The sequence below is a fragment of the Dama dama genome, chromosome 11, assembly GCF_033118175.1.
Source record: "Dama dama isolate Ldn47 chromosome 11, ASM3311817v1, whole genome shotgun sequence".
Classification (NCBI taxonomy): domain Eukaryota; kingdom Metazoa; phylum Chordata; class Mammalia; order Artiodactyla; family Cervidae; genus Dama; species Dama dama.
The window spans coordinates 43,409,809-43,422,111 of NC_083691.1; the positions used below are offsets into that span (position 1 = coordinate 43,409,809).

General features: G+C 36.8%; 1 protein-coding gene across 1 annotated transcript in view; it reads left to right on the plus strand.

Moving 5' to 3' along the window:
- WDPCP (WD repeat containing planar cell polarity effector) overlaps positions 1 to 12,303 on the plus strand; it is a 296,203-nt gene that overhangs the window by 100,092 nt on the left and 183,808 nt on the right. The window contains exons 4-7 of the mRNA XM_061156106.1: positions 6,765 to 6,812; positions 7,638 to 7,682; positions 9,229 to 9,299; positions 9,574 to 9,633. Coding sequence (XP_061012089.1) covers positions 6,765 to 6,812; positions 7,638 to 7,682; positions 9,229 to 9,299; positions 9,574 to 9,633 — 224 coding nt within the window. The remainder of the gene's footprint in view (positions 1 to 6,764; positions 6,813 to 7,637; positions 7,683 to 9,228; positions 9,300 to 9,573; positions 9,634 to 12,303) is intronic.

Consider the following 12,303-nt stretch of genomic DNA (forward strand, 5'->3'; position numbering starts at 1 on the left):
CAACTTACTTGTTTGACTCAGGAGGCCTAGCTCTCAGCCTATCTTGACTTTCAACATGCATTCTTCAGTGTATATGTTAGTCATGTGCAACTCTTTGTGACCCCATGAACTGTAGCAGACCAGACTCCTATGTCCATGGAATTCTTCAGGCCAGAAAAATGGAGTAGTTTGCCATGCTCTTCTCCAGGGGATCCTCCCAACCCAGGGATCGAACCTGAGTCTCCCATATTGCAGGCAGTAAGCTTATGGGTCTCTCACATTCCTCAGTAAGCTTAATCATTTCTAACTTTTGGTTTAAGGTGATTTAAAGTGCAATTCTTCCTTTCACTTGGACACTTAGAGACCTCTGTAGGGTTATCAATTGGCTTAATTTTAATATTGCTGTGTCTTCAGGAATTGTTATTGTTATTCAGTTGCTAAATGCTGTTCAACTCTTTGCAACCCCATGGACTTCAGCATGCCAGGCTTCTCTGTCCTTCACTATCTCCAGAAGTTTGCTCAAACTCATGTCCATTGAGTCGGTGATGCTATCCAACCACTCATCTTCTGTCACCCCCTTCTGCTGCACTCAGTCTTTCCCATCATCAGGGTGTTTTCCACTGAATTGGCTGTTCCCATCAGGTGGCTAAAGTATTGGAGCTTCAGCTTCAGCATCGGTCCTTCCAATGAATATTCAGGACTGATGTCCTTTAGGATTGACTGGTTTGATCTCCTTGCAGTCCAAAGGACTCTCAAGAGTCCTCCAGCACCCCAATTTGAAAGCGTCAATTCTTTGGCATAACTTTTATTTAGTAATAAATACACATTCAGAAAACTCCAGGAGATAAGAGAACAGGGAAGCCTGGCGTGCTGCAGTTCATGGGGTTGGAAAGAGTCAGACACTGAGCCACTGAACAACAACAACGAATGTATTCAGAAAAAACTCAAGAGAAAAACAGAGTGTTATGAATAGCTGTCTCTGAAGAGTGGAAATACAGGAAACTAAACTATGTTGTTCTTGATTTTATACAGTGAACAGTTTACTTCTATAATCAAGAAGCCAAATTATATTGACATAGGCATAACAATGATAGAAAAAAAAGGAAATGAATGCTATGACCAAAGACAGTGGTGCACACAGTTCCCAGGAGGCAGTAAGATCTGCCCCAACTGGGTCTTCAGCAGGGCTTCTCTGTTCTCCTTCCTGGGAACATTCCTTTTGAACCCATGTGCAATCCTACTTTTTTAGGGCTCGGCTTTACTAAGTCACCTAGAGAAGCCTTCGCTGCCATTGAGACTAAGTTCGTAACCCTCTTACATATTCTCATTATGTTTTAACATTTAAAGTAGTTTTTGAATTGAGGTATAATTGAGTTATAACATTAAGTTAGTTTTTCTAACGTACAGCATAATGATTTGGTAAGTCTGGTTAACATCTACCACCATACGTGGTTATAATTTTTTTTCCTGTGATAGAAAATTTTAATATTTATCTCTTTGCAATTTTAAAATACGTAATACATTGTTATTAACTGGAGTCACTATGCTGTACATGATATCCCCATGACTTGTTTATTTTATAACTGAAGTTTGTGCCTTTTGATCCCCTTCACCCATTTCATCTACCCTCCCCTTCACCCTCCTGACTTTGGCAACCAATCTGTTCCCTGTGTCTGTGAGCTTGTGGTTAATTTTTTTCTTTTAAGATTCTGCGTGTAAGTGGAGTCCTATGGCATTTCTCTCTCTCTGACTTGTTTCAGTTAGCATAACGCCCTCAAGGTCCATTCAAGTTGTCACAAATGGTAGGATTTCATTCTTTTGATGGCTTAATTCCATTCTGAATATATACCACGTCTTCTTTATCCATTCATTTGTTGATGGGTACCTAGATCTTGGCTATTGTAAATAATGCTGCAATGATCATGATATAATGGTACCTATATCTTTTTGAATTAATGTTTTTATATTCCTTGGATAAATACCCAGAGGGGAAGTTGCTGGATCACATGATATTTCTACTGTTAATTTTTTGAGAATCCTGCTTACTGTTTTCCATAGTGAATACACCGATTTACATTTCCACCAGCAGTGCTGAAGTGTTCCCTGTTCTCCACATCCCTCACCAACATTTGTTGTTTCTTATCTTTTTGATAAATGTTATTCTAAATAATCTGAAATAATCACACAGTTTTATCAAAAACTTGCTAGTACAGAGAATTTTTTTTCTTGAACCATTTAAGAGTAAGTTATCAACCTGATGCCTCACCACTCCCAAATACTTTAGTGTGTGTTTCCTAAAGAAAAAGTGTTGTCCAGCGTCACATATATAGCCATCAGAATCAAGAAATTAATGGTAATAATAGTACTACCATCTAACACTCAAGAGTTTCACCCATTGTCCTTTTTTAAAACAATTAATTTATTTTTTGGTTGTGCAGGGTCTTCATTGCTGTGTGGGCTTTCTCTAGTTGTGACGAGAGGGCTGTTCTGTAGCTGCACTGTGCAGCTTCTCATTGCTGTGGCTTCTCGTTGCAGAGCACAGGCTCTAGGGCACATGGGCTTATAGTTGTGGCTCCCAGGCTCGAGAACACAGGCTCAGTAGTTGCGGCACATGGGCTTAGTCGCTCAATGACACGTGGGTTCCTGGATCAGGAATCAAACCCATGTCTCCTGCATTGGTAGGCAGATTCTTTACCATTGAGCCACCAGGGAACCCCCAATTATCCTTTTTTATAGAAAATGGTTGTTTAGAATTATGTTACATTTAGTTATCTTGTCTCTTTAGTCTCTAATTCTGGAAGAAATCCTTCAACTTTTTAATTTTTTAAAGTTTATTTTTTAACTTCTGTGACTTCAACACTTCTGAAGATTTTATACCACTTACTTTGTAGTATATCCCTAAATTTAGATACATTTGAAGTTTCCTCATAAGTAGGTGCAGATTATGCTTGTTTGGTGGGAAGTATACAGAAGAATAATGCTGTATTCTCAGTGTATCCTAACATGCAGTGCACAATTCCAATCCGTGTCTTTACTGACAGTGTTCATGATCACTTGGTTAAGGTGGTGTCTGCTAGGCTACTCCACTGCAAAGTTACTTTCTCCTTTAGAATTAATACTTTGTAAGGTGTTACCTTGGAAATATGTGAATATCTTATTCTTCATTAAACTTTAAATATATTTTTAATATGTATATTTTTTAAAAACATGAGTGGTCTGTGATGATCTTTTATTTTACTTATTTATTTTGCCATGTGGGTTCTTAGTTCTCTGACCAGGGTTTGAACCCGTTCCCCTTGTATTGGAAGCACAGAGTGTTAACCACTGGACTGCCAGTTCAGTTCAGTTCAGTTCAGTTCAGTCGCTCAGTTTTGTCCAACTCTTTGCGACCCTGTGAATTGCAGCACGCCAGGCCTCCCTGTCCATCACCAACTCCCAGAGTTCACTCAAACTCATGCCCATCGAGTCAGTGATGCCATCCAGCCATCTCATCCTCTGTCACCCCTTCTCCTTCTGTCCCCAATCCCTCCCAGCATCAGGGTCTTTTCCAGTGAGTCAACTCTTCGCATGAGGTGGCCAAAGTACTGGAGTTTCAGCTTTAGCATCAGTCCTTCCAATGAACACCCAGGACTGATCTCCTTTAGGATGGACTGGTTGGATCTCCTTGCAGTCCAAGGGACTCGTAAGAGTCTTCTCCAACACCACAGTTCAAAAGCATCAATTTTTTGGTGCTCAGTTTTCTTCACAGTCCAACTCTCACATCCATACATGACCACTGGAGAAACCATAGCCTTGACCAGATGGACCTTTGTTGGCAAAGTAATGTCTCTGCTATTTAATATGCTATCTAGGTTGGTCATGACTTTCCTTCCAAGGAGTAAGCGTCTTTTAATTTCATGGCTGCAGTCACCATCCGTAGTGATTTTGGAGCCCCCAAAAATAAAGTTGGCCACTGTTTCCACTGTCTCCCCATCTATTTCCCATGAGGTGATGGGACCAGATGCCATGATCTTAGTTTTCTGAATGTTAAGCTTTAAGCCAACTTTTTCACTCTCCTCTTTCACTTTCATCAAGAGACTCTTTAGTTCCTCTTCACTCTCAGCCATAAGGGTGGTGTCATCTGCATATCTGAGGTTATTGATATTTCTCCCAGCAATCTTGATTCCAGCTTGTGCTTCTTCAAGCCCAAGGTTTCTCATGATGTTCTCTGCATATAAGTTAAATAAGCAGAGTGACAATATACAGCTTTGATGGACTCCTTTTCCTATTTGGAACCAGTCTGTTGTTCCATGTCCAGTTCTAACTGTTGCTTCCTGACCTGCATACAGTGGTCTGGTATTCCCATCTCTTTCAGAATTTTCCACAGTTTATTGTGATCCACACAGTTGAAGGCTTTCGCGTAGTCAATAAAGCAGAAATGCCAGGGAAGTCCCTAAATATATTTTTAACTTAATTTGTCCCTATAGGCTCAGGTACCATTTTATTCGGTGATTTTAATCCATTAGTACGATTATTTATTCTGATGTTTAAGTTGTCCCTGAGTGGTCAGTGGGACACCTTGCAAGCTGACTTCTCTTATCATTGTGCCATGTCCCTGTCAATACTTAGGCATTTCCATTCTTTCTGGCATAACAGATCTGATCTATCAGACTGTTATTATATTGATACCTTCCCTTTCTCAGTGCTAGAATCAGCCAGTTCTCTAAGGAGCTTGGTTCCTTTTGGAGGAGAATGGTTTCTAGAAGCCAAGGTTTGCTTCAGGTACACTCATTGCTCTTGGAGTGTTGTTGCTCCCAGGCAGTGTCAGTGGCCAGAGCTTAGGGTATGTATGTATGTATGTATGTATGCATACACACTTACTTGCATCCACATTCACATCTGTACTTCTGTATACTGAAAACCATCAGTTCACACCAGTACCTTAAATTCTAATCTATCACCACAGGGTTCATTCTGATGTTCTCTTTTTTTAATATTTGTACTTCTCACACAGTGGGAGAGCTGGGGCTTCCGTATCTTTATTTTATTTATTTAAAATCACACTGTATGCAGACAGTCTTCTATCTCTTTGGCAACTCTCTTCCTTGCGTGGATATCTTTGTAGGTTCTGACACCCTTTGTTGGGCTCCCCCTGTGTGTAGATGTCCTCCACACTTTATTCAGCCTCTGACAGCCAACCCGAGGCCGTTGCTCCTATGAACGTCCCTCTCTCCCTGCTCGGGCTCTGACGCACCACGTCAGGCTCATTCTCTGTATCCCCACCTTGTCCTGCTTTTGTTTTAAGAGCCATACTCTGGTCCAAATGCAGTGGTTCAGACTTGTGCACAGAATTCATGGCCACTTGTTATCTTCAGAGTTCTATTCTAGAGTTGTAATATTTGGATGCATGAAATGATGGAATATTGGAGGATATTGACTGTGTACAATAATGCATATGGTTCTTAGATTTTTTTTTTTTCAAGAATCTTTTTATTATTCCTGGGTCGGGACGATCCCGTGGAGAAAGGATAGGCCACCTATTCCAATATTCTTGGGCTTCCCTTGTGGCTCAGCTGGTACAGAATCCGCCTGCGGTGTGGGAGACCTGGGTTCTATCCCTGGGTTGGAAAGATCCCTTGGAGAATGAAAAGACTACCCACTCCAGTATTCTGGCCTGGAGAATTCCATGGACTGTATAGTCCATGGGGTCACAAAGAGTTAAAAACAACTGAGCGATTTTCACTCACTTTATTGAAGTATTATATATATATTGAAAAGTGTAAAGATTACAAAGATGTGTTTTGAACTATCAAAGAGTGAACATAGCCGTGAAATCTTCACCTAGGTCAAGAAATAAAATATCGTTATCCTAGGAGCCTGACCCGTGACCTTTCCCTGGCATTCCTTATTAGAGACTGTCAATATAACCAACAGAAATAAACTGCACTCTTTAAATTATATGTCTCAATTAGTGGCATAATGAAAAAAATGGAACTTCAGTAAGTATACACGATTGACTCTTTTGAAAAACTATATTGGAGAAGTTAATTATAGCTTTTTGGGGAGAAGTTTTATCCTTCAGTTTGAGAAAGTTCAGAGCAGTCAGTCACTAGGGGGCAGCCTGCACTGCTTCCACTTTAGAAATAGTTGTATCCTTTTGTTAGTAACTTGGATTATTTTTCATGGAAGGAAGCAAATGTTACCTCAAAGAAAGAAGTATTTCGGTATTCACAGATAGGAAGAAAATGGACACAGTTACTTTATTCTCCTGTAAATCAACTGCAAGGACAGATTCCATGGTTAAATCTCTTTCAGCATTTAGGAAACCTGGCTTTGCTTTTGTAACCCCAGCAGAGCATCTGAATTTGAATGGGTTCAGAAGGGTTTTTGAATCTAAACAAGCTTCAGATAATTTATCCACACCTTCCTTTAATCCTTCCTTTTCTGCAGATTTCCCCCAAATACCCTTCTGGATTCAAGTTAAGTCAGAGAAAAAAAAAAAAAGCCACAGCTCAGAATTCTTCTAGCCACTTTCATTTGGTATTGCTTAGTGGTAGTTCCTTTTGGTAGTGCCCTGTGAAAAATATCAGAGAAAGCTTGAGAGAAAAAGTTGGTCATCCTTGACATCAGTTCTTTACCCTTCCTTTCCTCATGCCATTCTAGTTTTGTGTATTTCTTTTCTAAGTGGACTGATAAACTTTGCATTTCATGCATATCCCTAGAATAGACGAACCCATGTCCGGATAATTGTTGGCTTCTCGTTCTCCATAACTTTTTACTATAATGTTATTTCTTCCTTTCTATAGATAGAGACATTGGGATCTACCAGTATTATGACAAGAAAGAGCCATCAGGTAAAGTATCTGTTCTACTGAACTGATTTTTATAAACTTACTATTCTAAATTATAAAATACTGACTTAAAAACTCTGTTTTTATGCACTTTAAATTCTAGAATTTCGAGAAAGTTTACTCCAATTCTTTAGAAAAATGCTGAAGTTAATATCTGTTTTATGTAAAATAAAGCAGTATTGAGAAAATGCTATAGCAGAACATGAAAATTCTCATTTTACTTTTGATTAAACTGATAACTGGACAGTATGGTCTCGTTTTTTTATCACTGTCCCAGTAGAGGGCATTGTTAATGCATGGGTCCCACTAATGCTGGTCTCCTGGATCCTTACCTGATATCTGGAGTAGGCATTTCTGAGTGAATGATCAATTTTCTTTATCTGATTAATCCTGTTAATCCCAGAAGTTTCTTGATGGGCCAAAAGGTCTTCCCAGCTAGAGTTACTTCCTGTTTGGTCTCTGTCGAAGTGGAGCTTGTGTGGGCATCCCAGGTGCTTAGCTTGGTGGTTAATAGGCTGACTTCATGGTTCTGATGACAGACTGAAGTAGCTTCTGTTCTGGGCTCAGTTGCAGTTCCCTTTCCCTATCTGATGAGATTGCAAACTCAGGATATTGGCCCACCCGTTGTGCTGTGTAAGCCTTTTCACTTCAAATTTAGGAAATCTTCCATGAAATGAAAACATCCAAATTATGGCATTTTCCAACTGCCTTTTAAAAAGTTTAGCATAATTTATTAATCTCAATAATGTGCATATGCACATATAAAATTAAGTATAATAAAAGTAATTTCCACCTTTTTGTCTTTTTTCTAATCATCTGCAAAATCAGCAACAGATCATGGTAACTTAGAAGAAAAGCAGAGACTGGCAGAATGTAAGTTTACTTTATATTTTTTTGAATTGTTATAAAACTGGAATTTTAATATCCCTGAAGATTCTGTCTTAAAATATATTTTAAGCTGTCTGTACAAATAGGAAATGTTATTCCTTCAAAATTTCTTAAAAATTTCTATTGTTTAGGTGCATAAACATATGAGTAAGAATTATATTGTTAGAAATTTCTGATTTAGACCATTGAAATCTCTCTCAACTTTTGGTGAGATATGTGCTTATGTAAACAGCATAAGCTCATGATATATGCTTATGACTAAGATATATGCTTTTGTATTTCTTAATGAACTGCATTTATCTTATTTAATATACTTAAACTAAGTGTACTATGGTTCTGTTAACATTTTATTATCCATATTATACCTAAGTTATTATTTTGTTTTAACCATTGTAAGAAAATAAGATTTGTAATTATCAGTATTAACATTTTATTCTCTCTAGTCTTTACTAATTTCAAATATATAAACATGTTATATATGTAATATGGCTACAGTATAATATGGCTAAAATATGACTTTTATTTAGAATATAAGTGGGGCTAAATATTCTACTTATTCTCATTTTAAATGGTCAAGCTAACATTTAGTTTTTAAAAATACTGTATTAGTACGTGTGGCAGAGATTTGAAACTTTTTACATAGGCTCTGCACATTGTAAATTATGTTTATAGAAGTCATTAATTTGCTTAAATAAAACAGCATTCTCCTATAAAAATTTTAATGTCTGTATATATTTTATACTACATATATATGCACATAAAACACATGTGCACGCATTTAAAATTGTTTAGGAAAATTCAGAGATGAATTCATTTTTGTGATGAAATAGGTGTCATATCACTGTAATGAATTTATTATTTTTTAATTCTTTTAAATAGAACTTTTTAGTTTGTTTTCGGCTATCATTGAGATTCTCCTAAATAACTTTTAAAACAAAGCAAAGGCTTATCATTATTGAATTGTGTAGATTTTAGAGAGAATTATTTTATGTAGAAAAGAGCACTATTAGTGTCTAATTTATTAAAATTTAGATTTCCCTCAATTTTATCCTTAATGTGTGATGCTTAATTTTAAATTCATTTTCTGTGTATTATTTTTAAAATTTTATTTCTTTCCTCACTATTCATTTACTTGTAGGAGTTTTCAGATCTGATAGATTATTTGCAGAGTTTAGAATTTCTTTTGTATTGAATTTTTTAATTATTTATATGAAAATAAATTTGCTTCTGTGGTAAAGAGTGGATCATTAACTGTTACATACTAGGTTCACAAGCTTCGAAAACTTTCCCAGGGATTCTCTGAGCATTGTTAGTTGTCATCATAAAATTATGATCATGGAGATTGTTTTGTGGTAAAAATCCTGTTTCTATGACAAAGCCTTTCAAAGGCTGTCATTTGATGATGGAAATGAAGGCTACTTCCTTTCAAGTAAGGAGGTGTTTTATTTTAATCTTCCTAAGGCACACTGCTCAGCAGAGTTTCCTTTTTAAATCATGTTCAGCTAACTGTAGTACATGTTTTGTTTTCCAGCACGAGATTTTCCATGGACGCTCAAAAACAGACGCCCAGAAAAACTTCGAGACTCACTCAAGGAGTTGGAGGTATCTTTCCAAAAGTTTCAAAAATGGCAACGAACAAACCTGTTTTAAAACATCTTTCAACAGCTTTAATTGTCATAAAGGATCGGTTCTCGTGGTGATGATAGTGTTGCTTTTGTCCAGTGAGGAGTTCCAAAACAGTTGCATCTTTGTGTGGCATGCTGATATATATATATATATTTTTTTTTTTTTTTTTTGCTTGCGAATCAGAAGCTCTTTAACTGATAATGACAATGTGTATAGCCAACTGCAGTCTCTCTTTTTCTGTTTCCTTCAGGAGCTGATGCAAAACAGTCAGTGTGTGCTGAGCAAATGGAAGAACAAATACGTCTGTCAGGTAAAAAGGCTTGACATGCTTTTGCAGTGTTTAACCAGTGGAGCTGAAAACTATGCGGTAATTGGTATTCTTGTGTTATGATAGGTAATGGACATAAACTTTTCAGGAGCAGGTATTTCATAGTTTGAATTCTAGTCATTCTAGAACTAACATTTGATTGACTCAGGTTGCCTCATTAATGAGTATAGTTGACACTATAAGCACGAATAACCATTTTTTCAGATGGTATTTTTTGTCATAGATTTAATCATATTTTTGAATGAAGGTGAGACCATGGGAGAAAAAGTTTTTTGACCATTCTTGTAAGCATTTGTGCACAGCATGCTTACGGAAATTGACAAGCCAACTAGCATTAGACCTAACATAAGACATTTGCTGTAACTTTTCCAGTCCTCTAAGCTACAGTTTAATATGGTAGCTAATAGTCACCTGTGGCTATTTAAATGTAAATTTAAAATAATTAAAATTAAAAATTCAGTTCCTCAGTTGCACTACCCACATTTTAAGTGCTCAGTCACCACGTATTATCATGTAGACAATATAGCTACAGAGCATTTCCATCATGTAATGTTCTTTGGGATAGGACTATTAGAGCATGGACAAGGTGAGGTACATGTTGGATGGGTCTAGATTCAGGACATAATAATCACTTGTCCACTGATCACAAAATAATGGACAAATGTCTCAGCTGTGTCAATAGGCTTAAAAAATACTATCTGCCTGGAAAAATGTTACTTGCTTATGATAAAAAGTCATTAGTCATATTCTACTCATACATGTAGTTGAAGTTACATCAGTACTACTCATAATTATAGCTATTTTATGGAATTAAATATCCTGCATCAACTCAAATTCTTACTGGTTTACAATGTGATTTACATATTTTAGGTCTGACTACCCTTGTTTGAAGTTTAGGCCTGTGGCTCCATCCATAAATCTACAACATTGAATTTGTAGTAATTACAAACTTATCTTAATCTACTATTTAAGTGAGTATAGACTCTCATTTTAGTGGACTCTAGTGTTTCCTCATTTTTTGTTTAAACTAGTCTCCTTTTACTCAGAAAAGTGACTTTATTTACCTCCTCAACCATCACAATTAGAACTTTTCAGAGACTGCTTACAAAGCTGAATTAATATTTTAGAACCATAATACTTCTTAAAATGAACTTAGGATATTGTTGAAAAGAGTGCTTAAAATAAACAGGATATTGTTGAAAAGGATGAAATTATTTAAAAATTCATAATTTGTTTTCATAAAAGTTTTAATCAAACTTTAAAACTTGAATACAAAATATGTACCAGAAAGTTTTAAACTTAGTACAACTCAAATTGTACTTCTCAATGTCGTTACACTTTAAAAGCTGGTTCAAAATTCCTTGACTGGAGGGCAAGCCTACCACCTATAGCAAGAGGTGTGTCTCATCGCCTCCACCCTTACCATTGCACAGGTAAGTTGGAACTTGTCAGGCATCTTAAAATATGCAGTGGAGCATCCCACTAGGCAATACTTTTAAAATAGACTTTATTGTATTTTAATTTAATAAGCAGGTTTGTGTGTACATGTGTATGGGAGAATATGAAGAGGGATATCCCTCACTGTTGAATTAATTAAACTCCAAAAATGAATTTGCATGATAGAATATATATAAAATTACTGTCATCATTTACAGCAACCTGATAATACTGATTTCTTAGGCCGTTGTACCAATGACTCTGCTTTTAACACTTCCAATGGAACTTGTCTGTATGTTCTGTCATATTTTGTACTTTGTTTCTATGATTAATATGATATTCTTTAAATTAACCTTTTAATATCAGCACATCTTTGGTGTGATATATTTCAACAAGATAACTTGACCTTCTCTGCCCACAAGTCCAGGTTAGTCTCCACATCATTAAGGCCTATTTTTAAAAATTTATTTATTTATTTTAATTGGAGGATAATTACTTTACAATATTGTGATGGTTTTTGCCATACATCAGTAGAATCGGCCATAGGTATACATGTGTCCCCTCCATCCTGAACCCCCCCACCGACCTCCCTCCGCATCCTATCCCTTCAGATTGTCACAGAGCACCAGCTTTGGGTGCCTTACCTCATCCATCAAACTCACACTGGTTATCTGTTTTACATATGGTAATGTATATGTTTCAGTGCTGTTCTCTCAAATCATGCCACCCTCTCCTTCTAGGCCTTTGAAAGACCTCCTAGCCTTATCCACCCACTTCCTCAGTTTCTAGACAGGATTATTAGCGAGGTCTTCTGAAAATATGTTTGTCTTATTCTTAAAGATCTCTAGTAGGACAGTAAATTAAAAATTTGGTGCTCAAGCTAAATTTTCAGAAGGATCCCCTTAACCTTTTGTTAGTTGGAAAATAAGCAAACCATCTCTACAGACTCTCCAGGGGGGGTCCCCTTTTTTGTGCATTATCCAGTGTGGTGACTCTAAAGATAACATGAGCTTAAATTTTTATTAATAATTTCTCCATGTATTTAACCCTAAAATGGCAGCAGTTGACCACAACATAATATTCTGTAACTCTTAGAAAAGAAGTGGAAAAAGTTCCTCAGTATCGTGGTGCTAAACATAGTTGTACTCTTCAGTTTCTGACTGTGGCCACTCCTTAACTAATGTAAATCTTTTAGCGCCACCTGCCCCTCTTCCC